This window comes from Indicator indicator, chromosome 1 (assembly GCF_027791375.1).
Source record: "Indicator indicator isolate 239-I01 chromosome 1, UM_Iind_1.1, whole genome shotgun sequence".
NCBI classification, from domain to species: domain Eukaryota; kingdom Metazoa; phylum Chordata; class Aves; order Piciformes; family Indicatoridae; genus Indicator; species Indicator indicator.
In genome coordinates, this window is record NC_072010.1 from 115,394,115 (window position 1) to 115,418,799 (window position 24,685).

A 24,685-nucleotide genomic window follows, 5' to 3' on the forward strand; every position below is an offset into this window, starting at 1 on the left:
CACCAAAACCAAAACTCCAATTACACTTGTAGTTTCGCTTTTAAACTGGATTCTCATTAGCTAATTTAATCAATGTCTTTCTAAACTGAATTGCCAATTCAAAACCACAAAATGTAAGTCATTACTGCCAAAGTTTTTAATCTTTTTTATTCCCCCTTTACCTCCCCCTCCGTCCCTAATTAGGAGAACTATTTCACAAATTCAACTTTTATCTTTATTGTGCAACTTGTGGCTCTGCAACCATGTTTTCTGATGAATCTCATATGTAGTAGAAACAGGTAACAGGTTGTGGCCCATTTTTAATTGTACATGTAAAGAATAAAAGGAAATGTAGGGGGTGGTATCTTTGATGTTGTGACAAGAAAAATCTTACAATTTTTCCATATAGCAGTTACGCTTCTGAACTGTTGATTACCAACTCTTACTAAAATCATGGCCTGCAGCTCTGATATTGACAGTATTTTCCAATGACACCAACATTAGCTCCAGAAGGACAAAAACGGTGGTAACCTGATGCCAGTGATGAGAAGCAAACTAAGAAGGTCAATGCAAATGAAGACAATCTCAAGTACAAAACCCTGAGACATTTACTGCAGCAACAGAAACTATTAAGATGCATTTCCGCATTCCTCACCATTAAGGCAAAGGGTCTAATGAACATTACCATACGAAAGGAGGATGTGTGGATGCAAAGCTTAAGATACACAGACATAAAATATTTTTATTTACATTTCTTCGGACTGTACTGGAAAAATGATCCCAAAAATGTCTTTATGTACTGTACACTATGCCTTCAAACATACAGAAGAGGTATGTGAGCTGCTTCTCTTTTATTGTTTCCCCAAACATACCCATTTCCTACAAGCTGCTCCCATATCTTTTGTGCCACATGCACCTTCCCAGAAAAACAGCAGGAAAACAAAGTGTGAACTCAAAACAAGCTATTTCCACATAACAATGTGCCATACCAAGTTGAGAGAGAGAATTAGAAGAAGGAGATCTGGGGAGGAGGGAGAGAAACTGTTTTGATGCTGCCAAGGGACTTAAAGAAAAAAATGAAGGAGGAACCCTTAAAAGTCACAGAGAGGAAGAATTGTGTAACTGTAAATATGCAACAGGCAAGCTGCCAGCCAACTATTTCAAAGGATTTGAGGTTTCAAAATCATCGAGAAGGCTAACTGATTTGCACTCTGGGTTCTGAGCTTCCAGGAACACCTTTGTATGTCTGACAGCCAGAAACTACCATATCTTTTTATAGACTACTCAAGCCATACTTGGTCATAATTTCAAGTTGAATCAGTAAGGAATGTAAACAGACACCATTTATGCTTCTCTGCAATCTAATAAAATGAAAGCATGGACTAAATAAAGCAAAATGATACACGTCGTTCTGTAAGAAGGGAAAGCCAGGAGATCATGCTGTTTAGTTCCTGGCTGACCTGAGCAACCTCCAAAGTTCCTGGTATTCAGTAAACCAAGAAAACCCATACACTAAACTCCCATAGGTATAATGCACACCATTCATTGAGACACATGCGATTAAAGTCAGTGATAAATGTCACCACGCCATTTTAAAATCTTCCTGTGTTTGGCTTGTCAAGGATGTAAAAGCAGAAAGAAGGAATAAAAGTAAATTATTTGAGCCTTGCTGTCCATGAAAAGTATGCAGGTAAGACAGAAATATTTGTAAAATCAGCACAACTGCTGGAATGTTTTTTCCCCAAATCAAGAATCTGACGAGCTTTAAAATCTTCAAGCAGGGAGACACTGCTTTTGCAGTATAAAAATATGGCTAATTTCTTTTCTTTCTGTTGACAAAAGATGAAAAAACACGGACTTGCAGTCACTTGCAATTAAAGCCCGACAGTCCAAAACACACCATGAAAGGCGTACTCCACAGAGAAGAAGTTACAGGGCAACACTCATGTCATGTTGTGCTGACTTCCTGTGCACTTTTAAACTGACATAGTACTGCAGCAAAAAGGACCTACCACAGTAGAATTTACAAATCATTAATGTTATCCAGTGCTACACAGAAGACAGAAATGATGGAGTCTGCTATCTTGGGCACGGAACTAAGGCAAAGAAAGCAGTAGACAGACCTCACAGATGATTGAAGCTAACATAGATGGGAGGCAAGTTGAGGGAAACAAAGCACAAGTGCATAGTGTGACTATGACAGTTGTGCCTGACATTTTTCATTTGAATGAACACTGAAGGCAGTAAAAAATGAAATGCTACTATGCATGGCAGGCAAGAAGTGGACTGTAGGTGAATAGAAAAGACACAGGAAGGGGAAGGAAAAGCAAAGAGCTAATCAGCATAGTCTGGAGCAAAATCAGCTAAAACCACACAAACAACTCATCCCTGTCTGGGCTCCTTCTGCATCTGCTTTCTCTGGCTCTGCTCTAGCTGATCTACTTCTCTGTGTCAACATCATGGTGGTGAGGATGAAACTGGAGGGATTTCTCCACTTTCAGATGCCCTTTGACTGCCCAAGTCTCTCCCTGGACCTCACTGTGAAGAACATGTGGAAGCAAATGCAATGTGCAATACTGAAGGTGTCTTCCCCTCCTGAAATCCGGTATCAGCCCCAATCCCTTCCTGCTATAGATACCGTTGCAGAGTGTGGGGGAATATCCCTGAAGACCCCTGCTGGGTTAAATTTCCTAATGCTACGATATGTCCCACCAAGGACAAGATGGCTCTCACTCCTAATGTGCAGAGTTCTCCTCCCCTACTGCAATGTTGGGGCTTGATAATGTCAGAGGCTGCCAACAGCTGAGGTGAGCCAAAGGCAACAGTAAGCCAACAAGAGCACTTGACATGAGAGCAGGAGGGTGGGCTTTTACGTTTTATTTTTCCATCTGAAAGCTTGACAGGCTGAAGATTGGAATTTGAACAAGGAAAGCCTTAGAGTTTTCTTAATATATCATTCAATTCACCTGGAACACATCCAATTAATGAAGTTTTTGTAGCTGTGGGCGTTCGATACATTTGCAAATAATTACAATGCACATAGAGACGTTGGTGCCCAGCCTCAAGTATCCAAGTTTGAACTAGGCATCTGTTTAAAGCATGAATTTCTCAAGAGTCTAATTTTACCAAACCAAATCTATCACTCAATATGAACTAATTTTGCTCCATCAGAGTTAATAGAAACACATAGTTGGTTTTACTAAGAGAATGTTGACTCTTCTGAACATCTTTTAAATATATAAAAGCTTACTTAGAAGATACTACCAGTAAGACTGACATCTAAACCAGACCTTTAGAAACCAGCTATTTTGTGAGAATATGAAAAAAAATCTAAGGCTTCAGGGAGATTTTTGCTTCCTCATGTTGAGTATTTCATCACTGACCAGGCATGTTTTAAAGCTGTTTATTACTTTCTGAAGCTTCAGACTTCAGTCATGACTGTGGAGAAATATCTTAAGCTCCTGACACATCTTCTTGTATTTTATTTTTTCTACAAGTAGGCTTATGTCGAGTACACTAAACATTAAATTAATCACATGCAATTTTCTTTCTTCATCAGTTATTTGAAAATTCAGTTATTTATGCAGTTTTCAAAATCTGGGGTTTCTGTGTCTATATTTCTCACAAAATCTCTGAGGATATTGTACTAACTCCTAAAATGTTTCATGTGTCAGTGAAATCATCAATTCTTGCAATGAAAGCTATACTACTCATTTTAAAACCTGGTAGCTAAGAATTTTTCATTCCACACTGATCTTTTATATGAGTACTACTGATATTAACTAGACCTATCTGTAAACAGGAGCTAACAGATCTCTATTTATAGATATTTCTCAAAGCAACAGAACAACTTGGGCATTAACTGAGCTTTGTGCAACCTAGGAAATTTTAGCAGTTGAGTAGGATAATGTCCCATTTCATGCCAGATTAAAAATGCAGAGAGGTTACTCATGACATCAGTTCTGTGGTAGACAGAAAAGCTCTGAAAATCACAGTGAAAGTGTCTCAGATGGGAACCTGAAAAAGAGCAGGTGTTTCTGAAAATAAATAGTGATTTTTTTTTTCAAGTCATACTGTGGACGTGTGGACATAAGTGAAAAGCCTCCCCTCTGGTCCTCTGTCCCAGTCATTAGCCTTCAGATTATGCATGCACAACACTCACTGTGATTTGCTGATACTACAAAATGGGTTTATAACACAGGAATTAAAAAAAAGGCAAAAATGCCCTGTACTTAGCCAGCAATAACAGGAGTAAATTAGCAAGCTACCGATAATACAAATATGAAGGGTTTGGAAGGTTTTTTTACCTCCTTTATTTTCATTATTCAGAGGGAATGATTTTCTCACAAACACTTCAACAAGACCTAAATTTGTAGAGTCAGGGGAACTATGTCTCTAGTCAAAAGGAGTGTAAGATGTTTGTGTGAAGATGCAGGAGAGTACAAAACCAGTTCAGAAACATGTATTTAGAAGCTGAGGGCAACTAAGGATTACACAAAGCAAAGCAATTGAAATCTGAGTGAAAATGAAAACAGTGGAAGTTATGAAGTTGTTGTAAAGGAGATCGGAAATCTAGGGTAGGAGAGAATATGGATGATTGAAAAAATAGGCTGAAGCCTCTAAGAGTGGAGGATTCTGCTAGTGGCTGAAGCACTGGGAAGGCATGGAGTGCAACAAAGCCAGAGAAACTGAGAAAATCAGAAGCAATGAGATAACGTTCATGAGGTCTTTGGTGTGCTGAAGATATACACAGTGGTTACAATTTATATGACAGACTATCCACTGCTTAGCATTCTAAGACTTCAACATCTAGAAATGACTGAGGTATTTTTTCTGGAGCAGTGCACAAAAATAAAAAATACTCATTTTAGTTCAGAGATATGCTTTTACGCTTGATAAGCAAACTCACAGGCTCTAGGAAACTTAATCAGAAAGAAATAGTAAAAGAGAAAGAAGAAAAAAATATATATAGAATCATAAAATGGTTTGGGTTGGAAGGGACCTCCAAAGGTCATCTAGTCCAACCCCTTCTAGATTAAGCAGGGGCATCCTCAACTAGATCAGGTTGCCCAGAGCCCTGTGAAGCCTCACTTCGAATATCTCCAAGGACGGGGCCCCAACCACCTCCTCAGGTCAGGGAATTGCATGCCTCTATTGTGAGCTTCTTCCGTCACCTAAAAGAAGATAGAATCAGCATTTGGTATTTAGTGGACATGTTGGGTTACAGACTGGAATAGAATGGAGAGATATTAATACATTTATACTACAGCAAACACAGAAGATATAACTTAGAAAAACACACTGGCTGGTAAAGTAAGTATTTTATGCCAGCTCTGCTGGGGCTCTTTAGCAGTAGGATAAACCTGGGAATTACAGTGAAGTTTCTTTCTGAGCCAGTTAAGTTTACAAATACAAAATACAAACACATGAAGCTCTGATATGTTCTGCTAAACCTTTTGCTAAATGACCTGCCCCATAAACAAGATGTGTGATAAGGAGAATGTATTCACATGAATGAACCTCCTGGTGTACTATTTCTACAGTTAGAACCACCACAGGCATCACAACCCCTTAAGCAGAGAGACAACTCTCTAAGTGCAACACAGGTAGGCAACAACTTGCCTGGAAAGTAAGGTATTTCCTTCTAGCAGAGTGCAGCACATCCATTCCAGCAGTGGTTATGTCCCAGAGGATGGCAGTGGCTTTTGCACATCATCTGCTACACTGCAGCTGAAGGGTGCAATAGAGTTCTCTGCTTCAGCCCAGTCACAGTTAATAAAAGAATCTTTGTATGAAAATGTCTTCTACAACTGCCTGCTGTTCTGTAAAACCAAATGCAACTTTTTCCTTCATTTCAGGCTTTGGATTCCCTGTGCATTTGCCTAATGTACAGGGAAAATCAGGGAATTTTGGTGGTGTTTCATGTAGGACTTCTTTGCTTGCAAACCAAGACTTTATTTAGAAGTTTGGGGCTCTGTTCTCCTCTGCTTGGCCATATTCTCATTTATTTACACAAGGCTGGTGTAAGTGTCTGTATCATTTACAAGACTGTGAATGGTCTCCGAAGTACTGGAGATTACAGTTTCACAGAATCACAGAATGTTAAGGGCTGGAAGGGAGCTCAAGAGATCACCCAGTCCAAGCCCCCTGCCAGAGCATGATCACCTATACCAGATCATACAGAAACATACCCAGGTAGGTTTTGAATATCTCCAGAGAGAGAGACTCCACAACCCCCCGGGGCAGCCTGTTCCAGTGTTCTGTCACCCTCAGTGAAAAAATTTTACCTCATGTTTACATGGAACTTCCTATGCCTCAACTTCCACCCATTGCCACTTGTTCTATCATTGGGCATTACCGACAAGAGCCTGGCTCCATCCTCTTGGCACTCACCCTTTACACATTTATAAACATTAATGAGGTCACCCTTGAGTCTCCTCCTCTCCAAACTAAAGAGACCCAGCTCTCTCACTCTCTCCTTGTACAGTTTGTATTCACCAACTCCTAGTGTCACTTATATCCTGAGCTGGTAGTTCAAAAAAGTCTAAAACTTTGTCCTCCTTAGGATACTTCATGATTCAAAGTACTTCCTTGACAGACCTCATTTTGTCACCTTTCACTTTGTTTTTTTCAGCACGGACTGGCATTGATTATTATTGCTTGTTGCTTAGGCGGTAGTTTGTAATTTTGAAAGACATCCCATCATTCCTGATTCTGCACAGCATCTAGTTTTAGTGTCATTATCAAGCTTAGAATTTTCATTTTGAGCATCACCCAATCCTATGTACTTTATCTTACCTAACTAAGCTTCAAAAAAGAGTTAATTCTGAGTATTTACAAAGCTTCCTTTTTGACAACAGCAGTTGCCAGCTTTTGTGGTCTTACTGACCTTAGGTTCCTTTGGACCTAAATTCTAGGGTCAGCTGAAAACCTCAAGCAGTTTTTATTCCAGCTAAAAAAATGTGAAAGCTAAGGTAAAGAGGCAGGTAAGATTAACCATATATATATATATATATATATATATATAAAATCCCATGAAATTCTGTCATTTTTAAGCTTATGTCATCATCTCATGAATTATGAATTCTGAATATTTTTACTGACAGAAATTGTAACATTCATTATTGACACCTTAACTGCAGTGTCATAGAATCACAGAATGGATTGGGTTGGAAGGGACCTCCAAAGGTCACCTAGTCCAACCTCCCTACAGTGAGCAGGCACATCCTCCATTAAATCAGGTTGCCCAGAGCCCTTAATCTGCAAGGATGGGGCCTCAACTACCGCCCCAGGCAACCTGTTCCATTATTCCACTATCCTTATGGTAAAGAACTTCCTCCTAGCATCCAACCTAAACCTATTCTCATCTGATTTAAAACCATTGCCTCCTGTTCTATAACTACAGGCCTTTATAAACAGTCCCTTTCCAGCCTTCATGTGGGCCCCCTTCAGGTACTGGAAGACTGCTATTAGGTCTCCCTATGTCTCTTGTCCAGGCTGAACAATTCCAGCTTCCTCAGCCTGTCCTCATAGGAAAGGTGTTCCAGTCCCCTGATCATTTTCGTGGCCTTCTTCTGAACCTGCTCCATCAAGTCCATGTCCTTGTCACTGCAATCTACCTCCACCTTGAAACTTTCATGCAGAACATTTCTTAACATGTTAACTCATCTTATTCAACATTCTGAATTTCTCTGAGTCCTCCTCAGAAGGAACAGAAGAGCATCTAGGAAAACAATGCCTTGGGGCTCCCAGACACCCCACAAAACACTAACCTTTCTCAAACGACATACCAGTCTCCTTAATTAATTGATTCTACTTTCACAAAAGCCTTCATGCCCCCTAAATGGCAATATTTGGAGAGAAAATTGCTACTGAGACATATAGAGATGAATCATCTTTATTAGCAACATTACAAACTTTTTTTTTTTTTAATAAGCTGAAGCTTTTGTCAGCTACTATATAGAAAACACATTTCTCCAATAGATTAGAATTCTAACTTTGTATCTTTACAGCTTCAGGAATAAGATACCTGATGGCAAGAACCTATCTGAATCCCATCTTAAAAAGTAGAAACATGACCAGAAATGTTTGACTCATTATTTTTGTTAACTGAAAAGTGCACCTTAAAATTTCAGGTTATTGAGCATTTGCCTGCATCAGACCCTTAGACAAGGTCCTCATTTTGTGTGAGATCTAACCTCTGCACACAGGACAAGGTCAGGGTCTAAGTGGTACCAACGCCACATGCAACCCCTGAAGAAATAGGTAAGCAATGTCCAGGTGGTGTGTATAGTTCTGCAGGGTCTCTGGTCTGTGCTGAGTTCAGCCTTGTTACAGAAAGTGTTCAGTTTCTAAGTCAGGCCTCAGAAATAGAAAGTATTTAAAAGCAATGTATTTTGGGTCTACCTCACCTCCTAGCTTTTAAGGCTTAAGGGTGCATTCATTAGTGCCAGAGAGTCTTTTGTCAATGAAAAGTGAAAACAGCAATTGTTCACATAATTTAAGAACCAGCCCTTTAAAAAAAAAAAAAATATCCCAAGACTCCTGATAAAAATTGTGAGAGTTGGCAAGAATTGCGTATACCAAGAAGAAGCTGAGACTGAGAGAGATTGAGGCCAAGCAGAACCTCTATGAAAGGGGAAAACAGTACTATGAAGGCCTAAACTTGAAACATACTTGAAACTGAATGTGGTCTGTTCTGGATTCTAAAAGGTTAGATGAAGTATGTGATGAAGATGTGGAGAAAAAAGGTGAATATGAAGACAGCTAAGATTTACCTTACCATTCATGCTAACTGGAAAGAATTCAGGCACCATTGCAGAGAAAATTCATGCAGAATGAGTTAGAAGGCAATCATTTGCACATACTTTTCATAGATTTTGGGTTACTTTAATGAACTTATATTTAAATATATTTTTCAGAAGTGGTGTGGTAGCTGTCAACACACTTGCCCACCAAGGAGTTTGACAAGTAGGAGTTCATTGCTATCCTATTTTGAATGTGAGAAGACAAAAGGCAGAAGCACAGCATTGAGTATCCATAGTTAGCAGCAGTATTTTATCTGAAAGCATGCCATTGATACCCATAAAAATAAAAACCTAACACAACAAATAAAAGGTCTGAACAGCTTAAAAGGGAACAGCTACGACCCTGCAAAATAAAAACAGTGTGTTTCTTACACATTAAAGGTAAAATATAGGAATTTTGAAAAACTGTAGTTGTCTGGCATTTCAGCTGGTTAAAACTACAGATAGGGAAGAAAGTACAAGAAAGAAGAGGACACCAAATTGATGTACTGTGTGACTGACTCTCTTCAACCTTCAGTTACATTATTTTAGTAAAGATAGACTTCTAGGAAAAAAGAGAACTAACCACTTTCAATTTTCCTTACTTTTTCTAGAAAGGTAGTATTGACAAGTAGGTTGGTTTTGGGTTGGTTTTTCTTTTCACATCAGTGAAAGCATCTAAGTGGCATAACAACACTGCCAATTGTGAGCAGTCCATCTTCAAATGTTCCTTCAAAGGCTTACTGACAACCTAACCTTAGGGATCCTTTTGGCTTTTTATTTTTAACCTGGTCCATTTAAAGACTTCTTACTGAACGTGCCTCCTTTGGCATAACGCACCAATGATTTAGTTGGAATTGTAAAGATTTATGATGCACTTTTCCTATCTTATTTGAACAGTGATGGATTCCATTTACTTCAATTTTTTTGGCTTTGAATGCATACTCCTGAAGAGTATGATATCCAGAGGTTACATTCATGTCTATCTTTCATTTCAGCTTTATAACCGTATTGAGTACATTTCCTTAAAACCTGGGGATTCTAAATTAAAAAAAAAAAAAATTTTCATCTCATGAGTATTTAAAAAGTAACTATGAATTAACCAGTAAGGTCATTAGACTACTTTGGTGATTAAAAGAAAATGAAAGAAGAATCACAGAATCAGCAAGGTTGGAAAAGACCTCAAGGATCATCAAAGTCCAACCTGTCACCCAAGACCTCATGACTACTAAAAACCATGTCACCAAGTGCCACGTCCAATCTCTTCTTGAACACCTCCAAAATAAGACATTTTCAGAAGCTTGTAGATAGGCCTTTTCTTACAGAAACAATTTTTTATATGATTTGTTTATTTAGCTAAAAGTTTATAAAACATAGATTAAGGATAAAGAGTTTCAATAAAAACCTTCACTGAAACATTTACAGGAGATTAACTGTTTCATGGCCAATATTCCATCCTGATTCAAAGTTCACTGAAGTCAATGGAGAGACTCAGCACCACTGACAGGATAATGTTAATCCAAAGCCAGGACAGGAAGCCCTAAGGAAACGTAAGAGCTACCCTGTTTGCTGCCTTCAATATTTGTTTAGTGTTTTGGAATTTACTGACTAAAGTGGCACATAAGAAACTTGGCAGCCAGAGACTTTTGCCAAGTTATGTTATTTTGGATGTATCAGAACTCCTGAAAAAAACCCAAATTCTAGGAAGACTTTTGTGATCATGCCATAGCCTCCTTGAACTCACTGCATGCAACTGTTCAGGACAACCCTGGACTGGCAGATCTGCTGCAATCTTGGCTAATAAGGCAATATTATGATAAGAATATGATGTGTTCTTGCTTTACATCCATTTTATATCTCTGTAGCCCACTGGATATAATTGATCCGGTTCTGATTTATTCCAGATTACAGAAATAGGAAAATTCAACAGGTTTACTGAAGAGGCCAAGACAAAACTCCCAAAGTTTTACTTTCTTCAAGTGTCCAACATGATATATTTCCTCTTGATGAGAAGAAAATAACAAGCATTAACTGAAGTGGCCACATCTATCATTTAATTGACTGCACAGAAGCATAGTCCCAGGTCCCACAATTTCACGAGTGGCTATTTTGTTGACCAAAATTTTCCAGAAAAATATACCTTCAGATAAAAAGTATACTTTAGTTCTACATGTAGAAGAAAGCAGGCATCAAAAACAAGCCTATGGATGATTTGGCTGGAGCTCACATTCATTAAGAGGGTTAATACAAATGTTCCTGATTGTTTCTGTTGTTTATGAATCTCGACCTTCAGAACAGCACTGAAATGTGCTGTCTCCTAAAGATGTTCCTTACCGATATGACACACACTTTGTATTGTTTTACTGTACACAAGCATTAATATCCCAGAGGTAACCCACCCTTCTTTTAACGGCTGGTGACAGGTCCAATGGCTGAGTAAAAATCAGTTGAAGGAAAGGGAAGTCTTGTCGGAAATGAGATTAATCTTGTAACGAGTGTTCAGCCCTGATAACCCATCTGTGCAGAGAACTGCTTTAACTGGAGAGCAATTAACCTTCACCTGACAAGCTCTGTCTAACTGTTATAAACAACATTAAAGGCACAGGATCCCACTCTTTTTTATCCCGTTGACACAGACTAAACAATCAGATTCTGAATTCCATGAAAATGGCACACATAACCGTGCCTTGGATGACAAATCGCAGGAAAATTTTTTAAAGGCAGTGGCTGTATGGAAATAATGTGAAAAATGTCTCTGGCCACCACTTTAGTGAGTTGATCTGATTAGTGAAAAGCAACAATTTTGAGCACTTCCGAGGGAATACCTTACGCATGAGGGAAGCTAATGTGAGTACAACAAAGACTAACAATAATAAAAAGGTATGTGAGTAGATAAGAGCTGCCTAGCCACATCCCAAGAATGCTGCTTTCAGGAGACAGCGTGTATTTCCCCAATATCCCTGTGAACCCAAAGCCAAGGGGCAACTTCCTAGAGCTTCTTCACCCATAGTCTTGTTTAAATTACTCGCCAAAACTAGCTTCAACTTACAGAATCCATCTGTGGTAACTAGACTTTTGGGTCAGGTCTCCACAAGCCTGGCTCTTCTGTGTGACCGCTGGTGCTCCATGCAATGAGTTCCCCACAGTCTATGGAGGGGGTCTGTAAATCCAACCTCATATTCCCAGCCTGTTAGACTACAATACAAAATTAAATAACTTCTTTTCCCATAGTGGTGTGAGGAGATAACTGAACATGGGTCTGTTCTTCAAAGATGAGAAAGAGTGATGTCCATGAAGCCACAATAACAAAGGACTACTCAGCTCTATGGGGAAAGGCCAAGATATCAATCTCAGTCATGGTGGCAGAAACCTGGAATGATTCCAAGCAAATCATTGGCAAAACTGCACAAAATTCAGGCTGAACTCTTGAATAACTTGGGTGAAAGCCTGGCTCCAGTCAAGCCATTGGCCAAATACTCTTGATTCTGGCCCAATTTCACTTCAGGTTTCATAAATCCTCATTCATTCTATTCATGTGCCTGAAAGCAATTATCCTAAAGTTACAATTAGCAGTGGAGGTTTTCTGTCTTTGTTTACTTTTCTTTTGCTCTAGGTTTCCCAGTTGTTTTTTTTTTGTTGTTGTTGTTGTTGTTGTTGCTGTTTTTTTTTTTTTTACCTTAGCAGAAATTCAAACATACATGTCAGTCATGGTTTTATTTATCTGTATAGGGAGGCAAAATTTCTGTTTCAGTCATTTGTGTTGAATATATATATGTCACTGTGGATTGCAAGAGATGGCTGTTGACTCTTTAATATCTCCAGAACAGAAGTCTGCCTTAAGAGCTGGGAAGAAAACATTTTATTTGGTGATGCATACATTTTATTTGGTGATGCATACAAATAAGGAAAGGATACAGGCAACAATGAGTTGGAGGGAGGTTGCTTGTTCATCATGAGACAGAATGACAACGTATTTTGAAGCATCCTAATCTGCAGTATTGAAAAGTGCAGGGTCATTTTTCCTACCACTATAGAGAAACCCCCTGATGTTTCATAGGCCAGTATAACAGCACTGGATTTAATTTTTGACATGAACAGATGAGTTGTACTGTGGCTTAAATGCTTACTAGTAACCTTTATATCAACCAAGAAAGGCTTAGATCTTCTCAGTGAATTAGATATTAACAGATAGGAAGTTCGTATTGAAAGCATTTCCTGTATTGGTAGTCCCTGATTTTGGCAACTTATCTGGGTAGGAAATGAATGCAGGAAGTATCTGTCTGCAAACTCTTTATCATCAAGGTAATTGCTGTGGCAGCATTTTACTGTTTATCAAGGTAATAAACACATCGTCTAAAAAAAGATGTTTTTCAACTCTAAAGAATGAGGTTTAAAAAAAATCTTACAGGCTAGCAGCACAGTTATGCAAAGTCTTCCACGTAGAATTAACATGCTGCTACTTGTTGCTCTCAGCGCTTCTGTAATTAGGGGTTTGTCAAACCAAACATTTCCAGCCTCCTGTGGCTTTTTTTTCCCTGGTTCTAGCAATGTTTCTTTGTATCTTGCTCTCTCATCTCTCTTAAGTCAGGTAAGCCATTTTCAAGAGTTCTCCCACTTCCCGTGAAGAGTTATTCACCACCCCTTCCTGCAGGTATTTGCATATACCCAGTTCTTGTAATTTGTTGTTGTGTTTCCTTCCCTAGGCACTGCTTAACCTGGCAACACATATGTTTAACTAATCAAGTCAGACATTCCCTTAGCATGAAACAGTTCCACCAACCTAGTCACACCAGTTGAGATGTTAACAATCTGTGCACTGCAGGTGAAGGGAAACATTATTATCATATGCATTCTTTCCACTCATTAATTTCTAAAAACCAACTATTCCTAAAGCCTGGTCCGCTGTAAGTGGATGCTCACTTGATGTGTCCTTCAGCCTAGCCTTAAAAAATTGCTATTACTTATGAATTTTTTTAACCTATTAAGGTTCACTTATCTTTTTATCCCAGTAATTGTAACTTTATTCATTTTACTTTTAAATAAATTCATGATAATTACCAGAATGATTAATCCCTGGTTTGTACAGGGTGGTTATTAAAAAACACTACTAATATTATATGTTTATTACACACTAATATTCCTTTCCTAAAAACAATGTCTCATCTTTCTAATACAGTGAGTATGTGCATAGCTAAAATCAGCAACCCAGTACCTAAGGATATCTCCAAAAAAGAGAGAGATAATTTCCTTGGGATAAAGGTTTGCAACCAGATTTCCTGACACTTCTCTCTCCATTTGCTGTGATGAGCTGCTTAGAGGATTATACAGCCCTTCTTTTAGGGGGGGGTGTGGTGTGTGGGGTGTGTGGGTGTGGGTGGGTGTGAAAATAAATTGAAGAACACAGCACTACCCAACCTCAGGCAGGCTTGGTTACAACATTTAAATAACTCCTGCAATCACAAAGACACATTAATCCTTTAAGGAAAGTATTAATACCTTTTGCATATAAGTGCTTTGAAGTTCCTCTATCATTGTCAACATTTCTTCTATAATACAGAACTATATATTAAGGATAGCAAGACTAGAAGAACACATGTCATTTTGCCCAACCATTGACCTTTCATTACTGACAATGCAAAAATCTGCTATTTCTCTACTGTATAATTATCTATCAAAAGTGTTGGGGTTTTTTTAATTATTAATGAGGAATCTGAATAGAAAGCACACTGTAGTGAATGAAAAGATTTTTGTTAGCCTGACAAGGTTTGGCACTGCATGTGAAACACTCCACTGTGTCACCTTCGTTAATATTGATAATACAAGTGGTACAAACCCAGTTTTTCTTTTTATTTTCTCCACTTTGCTGATTTTCAAAATAACTCTGATGGCTTGATTCAGAGACTTGCATTATGAAGCCTACTTCTTTTTAAGTGAACAGCATTATATATTTGTATTGGATTACAAACTGTTACTTGGGAAGTAAACATCTTCTTTTGGCATTCATATTTCTCAAGACTACTGTATTTATCTTTCAACAAGCCATTCTCCACAAGCACTTGGGGTTTTTTTGAAATATCTCTGAAAGGCTTTTTGTAACTCATGGAACTTGCTGAAAAACAATTTGATAAGAGATAACATAGTTCTTGTTAACAAAAAACAAACAAACAAACCAATTCAGACAGTCAAACACATGCATTTTCCAACTGTTGTTCAATTCTACAAAGAAAAATCCTTACATTAGACTTTGTTTCTAGCACATGTAGCCACAAACTGGATTGAGTTAAATGACAGCTGACTAAAAGCAAAAGAAACTAACATGAAAATCCCCCAAGTATCTTCTTCTATACTTATATGACTATTTTTCCTTACAATTTGTATTCAAGTCAGAAATACTATTTTACCTGGAAATAATTATAGGTCTGATTCTACTGTATTTATTGGAACAAAATCTTCATGCAAGTGGTGGAAACTTTGAATTAAGGAGTGCAAGATCAGGTTAAACGGTTCAAGCGACTCCTGCTGTTCTTGCTTCTGATTCATCAGAGCATTCAGGTGTATGCCTAGCTGTAAGAGGGTTGTGTCCTAACACCAAAGTCAACAGAAGTATTTACAGGCTTAAAGTTAAATATACTAATTGATCATTTGCTAACTGAGATGAGAACAAAAAGAGAATAATCTTTATACTTTTTTTTAAAGCAAGGAACAGAAGTACAAATTACTGTATTAGTTCTGTGGGATTCAGTGCAGATGCAGTCCTCTAAACAAAGACTTAAGCATTTCCATATGTCAAGAACAGATTTTTTTTTTTTGTATTTTTTTACTGTCTCCAGCTTTCCTTGGCTTTAGAAGTATTTGAGTGAGTACTCAGATTTTCTAAAAGAAAGTGAGAGGAAAGGAATACATTAGAGAGAAGCACAGACTAAGATTCCTCACCAAAGAAAAATCTTGCCACTGCTTTAATCAGTATATCCACACTCTTTCAAGCCTTAGAAACCACAAAGATTCTCCTGTCCCTTATCAAACTTTTTCTCCCAGGAATCATAACTTCCCTGTGAACAGCACATTAGAAACCAATAGTGAAAAGTGGTATGTGTATATTGAGAAATAAATTAAAGAGTAAAAGAATATCCACCAGTATGAGGAGTAAGTCATTGTAAAGTTAAGACTGAAGAGCTTTTCTAAGTATAGCTGAATTGTCAGGCAGGGAGAGAAATATAACAGGGTTTGGTACATGACAGAGAAGTAGAATTCTAATTGTATTTTTTTATTTGATGTTCTTTTCTCCACTACAGGATAATAGGGGAGGGGAATTTATCTTCAGGACAAGTATTTTTGCTTCATCCTGAGGTAACAAATAACTTTTGCTCATTCTATTCAAACCAAAACAAAACAGACTGATGCCTAATTCAGAAGCCTTTGATATTTTCTAAAATTGTATTTACAGTAACTAGTGGGATGGTTATAATTAGAAGTGCTAATTTGATAGTCTTCAGCTTCAGTGCTCTGCACTGCTGTGCTACTGCACATATCTGTCAGATACTATTTGTGCCAGAAGGAAACACGTCAGCTTATCTCTGAAATCCTGACTTTCAGGAGATTTTCTCCAATTGCAAAAAAACCCAACATTTTATCCTTCAAATGCCAAATAACACACCATTGAGGTTAGCCACATGTATGCTCCAGGTATGAGGAAGTGAGTGCATTAGAAACATCAGCCCCCTGACTGCGTAACAAAACCGAAATCCTGGCTTTGGAGACGCACACCTTCTCCCACCACCCTCCTCTCTGCAGCTGCTTATGCTACACAGTACGAGATGGACCTGCTTGCAGGCAGAGGGAGAGGTCCCTGGTCTGATCAAGGGTGGCTGCTTTTACAGCATAAGGTCAGAATTAATGTAAGCCACCCATGTGAAAGCCTAGAAAAAAGGCATTGCTGCGTCCTCCTCCTTAGGAGAAACCTTCCGCCATGGCACTTTCTCTGTCGTGGAGGAGAAGGGGAAGGGGGCAGCAGAAGGAGGGGCAGGGGACAAGAAGAAACGTATCTCCCAGTAAAGCCACGACTGTGACGTCAAACCCAGTGCCAGAAAACTTACACAAATGCTTGCCTTTGTAGATACCAATTAATACCAGTTAAGCCAGCCTGATTTCTCATGAGTCCTGAGCGTCCCAGGGGGACTGTCTGCCAGTTTGTGATGGGAACAGGGTGAATCAGACAGCCTTACTGGAAAGCCACCTTTGCGTGTGTCTACATTTAGAGCAATTCCTACCCAGTTACGAACAAATAAAAAGCCATTCATAACCCAGTTTTGACATCTACCAACTCCACAGCTTCCATAAAGAAAAGAGGGAATTCCCAGCACACAGACTCCAGAAGAGACTCTCTGCCTTTCTTTCCCCTTGCATTCATATAGCTAGGCTACCTGTTGCTAGCAGACAACACGGGCCATTATACCGAAACTGGAAAAAACAATCTGCTAAACACAATTGTTTAGCAAAAGCACAAACACTCATTTGCCCTTCAGTGGGAATTTCTCTCTTTCAGAAACTGCTCAGTTAAATGACTTTATGTACTCAGAATAGGAAGAGGAATCTCTTTGGACTGGCTTAGATTCATGTCAGAGTACATTTCCTGCACCTACGGCACAAAGCACCTGAAATTTCTTTCAATTTTACATTTTTCACTTGCATAAATAAAATCCTTGCTTCAGTATATAAGGCCTTTCTAACACCCTGGGCACCAAAATCCTCAATGTTTTGGAGTACCTATTTCCCCCTGCAAGTACATTTCTTCACTCAGGAGGATTTGTTGACTTCATTGCACTACCTGGCTGTAAAATACACAGATGCCCCTTGTAACTTCTGTAGATACAAGGTGAAAGTAAAATAATGAAAAAGAGATACTGTTTACAATTGTTTACCTTATTATTGTAAGTCAGCCCATACAAAACATCAAAATAACCTAGCCAAAACCAGTAAGAGCTCAAACTGCATACAACATCTGATCTCACTACTGCCTTTTTTGAAAAAGGATTTCCCATTAACATTAATAGTACATTCTGGTTAACAGATGCAAAACCTAGTGTTACTACCTCAGCACAAAGCCCTTATTTTAGCAATGCAAAACATAACTCCCTGAACCTCAGGATTTTCATAGAGCGCCTGTCACGTCCTGTGTGCTCTGAAATGCGCAGCAAAACCAAAGGGAATTCAGGAGTCATTTAGTATATAATAGATACAGGCCAGAAATACAGATCTTTGTCTCTACAGATGACCTCTTGAAAGCAGCAGTGATTACAAAAAACAGATTTTTTTTTAAGAGAGTCTTTTTAATGGCAATGCCTTCAGACAAGACTTTCAGATTTCAGAAACAATAACAAAAAGCATGAAATGATCTTTAAAATGTAAACATCTAAGCAGAAGTTACTGAGAAATCATACTGCAGCTCCACTAAGCTAATGGCCAGGCACCACAGCTATTCCATATCTCCTACTAAATCTCTGGTATAATTAGAAAAGTAAAGAAATACACAATATCACAAAGAAAGCAAATACCTTGATCCCCAAGCTGATAATACAACGCCGCAGAATCCTCACTGTGCATGCTGCTATGTTCTTTATGTAAAATTAGTTTCACTATCACAAAGCCTTTACAGTTATACTTCTGCAATTAATCACAGCTATTGCTGTATCTGCAACTGCTCTCTATTACAACACACAGAGAAGCAAAAACTAGACAGACAAATACATTTATTCAGCTCTCTAAGTGGCACAACCTGAAAAATTCAGCAAAGCCGTTCTTAAACAAAAAAACAAACCAAAACAAAACCCCAAGGACAACAAACCATGCACTGAGATCAATTTATAAGCCAGTAAGGGAATTTTATTGTCCAAAAAATTAAAACAAAAAAGAACACACCCACACGATCTTGCCGCCACCCTCAAAATAACATTCAGAAAGGTTCTGAGCATAAGGATAAGAGTTTCTAGAAGAGCACATAATTAACACCTGCATGAGAGAGAAACAAGAGCCGGTGCCTCTCGTTCCCACTTGTGTCCCCATCAACAAGAGAAACATTTAAAGGTATCCAAAAGGTTAGCGCTCTCAGGACCCCTTTTTTTCCTTCCAGTGCACACCCTCTCCCCTTACGGCAGTCCGCAAACACATCCAAGTTGTCAGAATGATACCTACAAGAAATTTCAGAAGCTCTCATAAAAGGGCTTCGCATATGCAATCCACAGCACTGAACAGTGAGAATTTAAAAAACCCAATTTTTTTTCCGAGTTTGAAGTTTTTAAGCCTTGCGGATGGTTGGAGTAGGAAAAAGGAAATTTACTAGGCAGTACAAAGGAAATCTTGTTGTCCTCTATTGTGGCAGTGGGGGTGTTGCCCAATTCTAACTTATCTAGGTTGATAAAGGAAACCAAAGAACACGCCACTGAAAAAAATTCCAGCAAAAAAGGTACCCCTTTCTTACCTTAATAGTGCTTGCCATAATGTGATCAAGATTATTGATCGCTAATAATTGCTAATAATAATTATTGCTTCGCTCTGACCAGAAAGAAGTTTTGATGAGGTTGTTTAGAGCGGATGAGATTGTGCTAACTCTGGGAAATGAAGTCAGCCAATGGCAGGAAGAGGTTTCTATTGGTCCTGGCCACTGCAGCTCAAAGAAACAGGATATTTGGGAGTGAAGAGATAAGAGTCCTAAAACAATGTTGTTTTTCTTGATGATATGTGACTAAATTTTTTTTAATTTTTTTTTTTTTTTTTACAAAAAAGTCAATTGCCTGTGACTGCCTGGGCAGGTGTGATCTGATGTGCAGCAAGTGTGACATGCCACTTTGAGGCAGGATGCAGATGTCAGATGAAATGGGCCAAATTCGACACTAGTTTCATGCAGTCTATTCACTAGGGAATTGCTGATTCAGGGCCCAAGCCAGACGTGGTATAAGCGGGTGTAGCTCCAAATATGTTAATAAAGTCTAGTCCCACTTACACCACATCCATATTTGTCCATTAACTTCATTCCTGGATTCTTGAGCTATAGACACTTTCTAGCTTATCTGATAGCATCACTTTTTTCTTTTTTCTTTTTTTTCCTTAGAGAAGAAGCAAGTTGATTAAGACAATAAATTCTTTTTGATGTCTTTTTCTTACGGAGAAGGGAAGTCACAGAAAGACATACATTTCAACAGCAAATGCCTAGATGCCATAAACAGGCTTACATTTTCCACACTCTTCCATTACTTTGCAGTTCTATCCATGCATAAAAATGAGATGGTTTCACTAAGCAAGTCCCTTCCCAGTTGGAGTGCGATAGTAATTTTTTTTATTCAGTGCTATATTTTTATTCATCCTTTTCTATCACTTGGCACTCAGACTGCACCCCAAAATTACCATCTGTGCAAACAAAATACTGTCCCTTGCCCCAGACCCTTGCTTAGGAGCACTAAACTTACAAAAAAAAAATTTAGAAGTCCATATGTAAAGAGCCACTCAGGATTCAGTACTAGCACAACCCTCTTGCCCTGACGACTCACAACATTGTATGTCTTTTGTAACAGACATCATTGCTGGTATCAGGATATTCTGAGCTAGAAGAGAAAAGCTTGAAAATATGACCCTCAAAAATTGAAAGAAAAGCAAAAGAAGTCAGAATCTATTAATTTTCCAATAACTTGGTAATTTTTAAGAGTCAGTCCTACTGTAACCAGTTTATGGTTTCCCAGTGCTTTCTATAACAACATCAAACCATGGACATGATGCTTGAAAGCACTGCAGCACCAGATAGATAGTTCCTGCTGTAATAAGGTCCTGCCCTCTGACCAAGGACTCTGGTATGATAAAAAGAAGAGACAGTGATGGCTTGTCATAGCATTGTTTAGTAGAAGCTGATGACCTCATCCCCTCGCAATGCTTTCCTCTCCTGCTCCTTAGGAGAAGAAAAGAAAATTACAGTGGTATTCTGTAAGTGGTGATGACTGCTGTCATTCAGCAAGCATTTTTTCCAGATGGTACACAATGACAGCAGTAAGTCCCTGTTCACTCTTTCCCCCCTGTCCTGACCTGAAGAAGGTGAAACATGGCTGTGTACTTCTTCAGAGATATGTCCTGAGTACCCTGAACTGCTGCAGGCTTAGCCCTTGGGTCATTTGTCCTGCAAGCCTTGCTCCATCTCACCCAAGACAGGGCAGAGGTAAGGCTTGTCCACCCAACCCTGCTCATGGGAATGACTCTGCCACCCACCAGGTCCCAGGAAATCCCATTTCTACGCGCTCCATGGGGACCACAGAGCTGGAAATCCCTGGACATAATGAAGTGACACAGCACCAGTGTAATTGGGATCTGGTAGAGTTACCCCCAGGAAGACCCTGTTTTAATTTTGGTGGTGGGTCACACAGATGAGCCTATCTCAAATAGTCTCCAGGTGCCTCATATGCCTGAATGTTCCATCAGTCAAAGTGTCTGAGCAAACCTCTGGCTGAGTCCAGATTCTGATGGAGAACCCTGCTTTTCCTCTCTGTTCTGGCTCTTGAAGTGCAGCAGGGTCAATTCCCTGTACAATTTTAGCCTGATTTTATAGTTCACTTTAAGGAGCTCTGTTTTCATCCACTGTAAAGATGACTTCTGGTTTCTTCAGAGTAATTGAGAGCCAACACTGCCATGCAGTAGTTTATATTCTTGTTTCACAAAGAAATCCAGTGTTGCACTGATGAATACGTTCTTGCAGTCTGCATCCACTGAATTACTTTGCTTCTGCAGAGTAGGTAACTGCTGGTAACTTTCCTATTTTCATTACAAACAGTATGAAAAGAAAGCAATTTACAGTTAATTGTATTTCATGGGGATGTTGATTTCCTCCCTTTTCATCTCCAAACAATGAACAAGACAGGCAAAAGATTACAACCTTTTTCTTGAAATTTCAAAGCATTGTACAATGTTTCAGTTGGGTGACTTCCACCACAGTTAAGCCTACGATATTTTGGTTTTGGTTTTGTGCTTTTTTTTTTCTCCAGTATATTGAGAGGATTGAAGTATCAGTTTCTCCTCTCCAGTGGATGGGATCTAACAAATTCATTCACAAGCAGGTTTTAATAATGAGTCCTCTCCAGCCTACCTCCACATAGACAGGTCCTCTTGACTTATATAGGGGTTTTGGACATATAATGTGGGCAGTATCAGACTTTTCTGAGCTCTATTATTATTATGAGTTTTACAGAACCCACAGCCTGGTAAGAATTTTGCTGTCTTAAACTGGCACACATTCTATGCCAAAGAATTCGTTGAAGTTTATTTGACTTTCAAACTAATACCCACAGGCAGATTTCTGAGGGCTTCTGCTTATGTTGATCCTATTGCCAGAGAGAGCCTTGGTATTGTAAAGAAAGGAAAATAATGGGTTATCAAATAACCATCACCCAGTTGCAAAAGAAAAATAGTAGTACAAACACTGCTACTATTTTTCTCCTTTCTGCATTTCGCTAAGGTTGAATAGGAAGAAAAGATTTTTGTTATTTTAGGCAACGATGTGCTATTGTCTGAAATAATGTTGTGTGAGTTTGAAAAAATGCAGCTTGGTCAATGAACAGAATGAAAACATAAAATTGTATCAAAAATCCACACAAGTCATCTAACACTCCTTTCCCCCCTTTCTCTCTCAGGCTTGTCATCTTAATTTGTCAGGGCTCCTTTCTGTTGGAATTTGCTTCTACATTCAAGCCTGCATCTAGAAACCACAGAGCCAGAAAACACTACCACATGTGTTAACATTAGACATGTGCGTAAATTTCTTGATCAGAACAGGGGTTTTGCACATGCTTTGGAATTACAGCTGTGCTTAAGTTCTTTCCTGAATACAGATAGGCTTTAAGTGCCTTCTATACCTTTAGGATTACAGAGCTCTCTCTTTAGAGAAGAGTTTTCAAAACCGGAGGTGAAAGATCTGATCTAACCCTGCTTAAACCAAATAGGGCCCTGTGCAGACCTAAAGATTTGGTCCAACCATGCCAAAGAAGTGATTAGATTAGATCCTAAGAAAAAGATGATGAATTTCCCGAGGAAAAAGTTATTTTGCTTGTTGCATCCTTTCTAGGGTATACTAGACATATGTTCAATATGCATGTACTCACCTAAGCACATGTAAAATATTTCCAAAGAGACCATTTCTCATGCTGCTTGAAACACCACCACCAACTCTAAAAAACAATCCTGAGTTCAGATTATTTTCATATTATATCTGCTAGGGAATTAGGATGAAGGGAAAGGGAGAGGAAGAGACAGAGAGAGAGGAAGAAGGAAAGGAGAAAAATTGAGCTCTATTCTTCTTATTAACATTAGAGGAATAGAGGAGGTTCTTCTCTAGGTAGAAACAGACTACAAAATAAATTCAGGAAAATAACAGAAGTTCATGGCACATGAGAATACACCTGTAAAGGTCTTAGTCCCCTCAAAACAATGTAGTATTTTGCTTAAACATAACTCCAAACATCAGTTTGTCCATACTCAGCTTAGTGTGTGAGGGCAAAAGACTCTCCTACCAAGCTGTCCGCAAGCCCTTCAGCTGTATGTCTTCCCTTTAATTGGAGAGCATTCAGCTGGCTCTGAAGAAAATGTCAGTAGATCTGCTCACAGAGGGAGGGAAATTTTCCCCTCACAACAAAGCAAGCTCTCACAAATAGCCTTTTAGCAGAACAACCAGGGGTGCTCAGAAGAAAGGAGTTTCACAAGGTGCTTGAGGTCCAGGAGCTCAGGTGCTGCACTCTCATGCATCGTTCCCAGGACTGTTAGGCATTCAGGGCTGATGAAAGCCCACATCCTCCTCCCAAATCTGAGTGGGTTTAATGCAGCACCAGGTCTGAGGGCACAGGACAAGCTTTGCCCTGGGAAAAATGGGGTCCCATTCTGGTGTGGGCTCATGCCCATAGACCCATGGCTGGAAATGTGGAGGCCAGCTGTGGGAGGATGGTTTCTGAGCGAAGTGGAGCATTTGCTTCAGCTAAACTCCATTTACTATGTCCCAGCAAGCAGTCTGTTCAAGGCCATGTAATTAATACTAATTATCACTACCTGGCCACTGGGGCAACAGAGCACGCACCTCACAAAAGGCGCCCTTTCCTACAGCATTGTTCCCAAGCTCTTGTGCCTCTCATTTCCTTTACTACTGTGTCTTGCACCGCAGTGGAGGGAGCAGGAACATGCCCTCATCCCTTCGGCGTTCCCCTGGTTGGCGCTGAGCGCCCGGAGCGGCCCTGGGAGCTGTGGGCAGCGCGGCACCAGCGGTCACTAGAGGGTGCTCCATGCCCCGTAAAAAGGAGAGCTGCTGGCTCGCCTGGCTACATTGTTTCCTCCAACACCACACGATGAACAGCTCTTCCCGAAGCCAGAAACTACTTCTTCTAATAAAGAGAAACAGATAAAAGAGACTTCTTCCTGCTGTAGTGGCATCCACTGTCGCGTTACGACTCAGGGCTGGTTACGACTTAAACGTCTTCCCATTCCCTCATCTTTGCTTCCTGTCGATCACCCCACACACTGCCTTCAGCTGCTCTAACCCCATTCAGCCAATTAGTCCCTTCACATCTTCCCCTCAGTCCCATCTTTCTTCTTGTCATAGCAATGAATTCACTTCAGTTGCTCATACCACTGAAGAGGTGGGAGAGAGCCTGATTTTTGAGGCAACAACTTTACTTCATGGAACAACCAGCAATCAACAATGGGTTGTTTTCCAAGGGACAAAGGTCAAAAAGGACAAAAATCAAATGCTGGAATTTTTCAAAATGAAAGTCAAGGTAGTTCAATTATTGACTCTGAGTCCCTATGACACAAGCTATTTAAATGTCTATCAGCCTAAATATTTTTAGTGACTACACCACTGTCTGTCCATCTTTTCTGTTCCGATTGTCTTTGGAGACCAGACACAG

General features: G+C 39.3%; 1 protein-coding gene across 1 annotated transcript in view; it reads right to left on the reverse strand.

Moving 5' to 3' along the window:
- ERG (ETS transcription factor ERG) overlaps positions 1-19,327 on the reverse strand; it is a 64,846-nt gene extending 45,519 nt beyond the window's left edge. Inside the window, exon 1 of the mRNA XM_054389192.1 lies at positions 19,240-19,327. Within this exon, the coding sequence (XP_054245167.1) occupies positions 19,240-19,257 (18 nt within the window). The 5' untranslated portion in view covers positions 19,258-19,327. The remainder of the gene's footprint in view (positions 1-19,239) is intronic.
- Between the last annotated feature and the right edge of the window lie 5,358 nt (positions 19,328-24,685).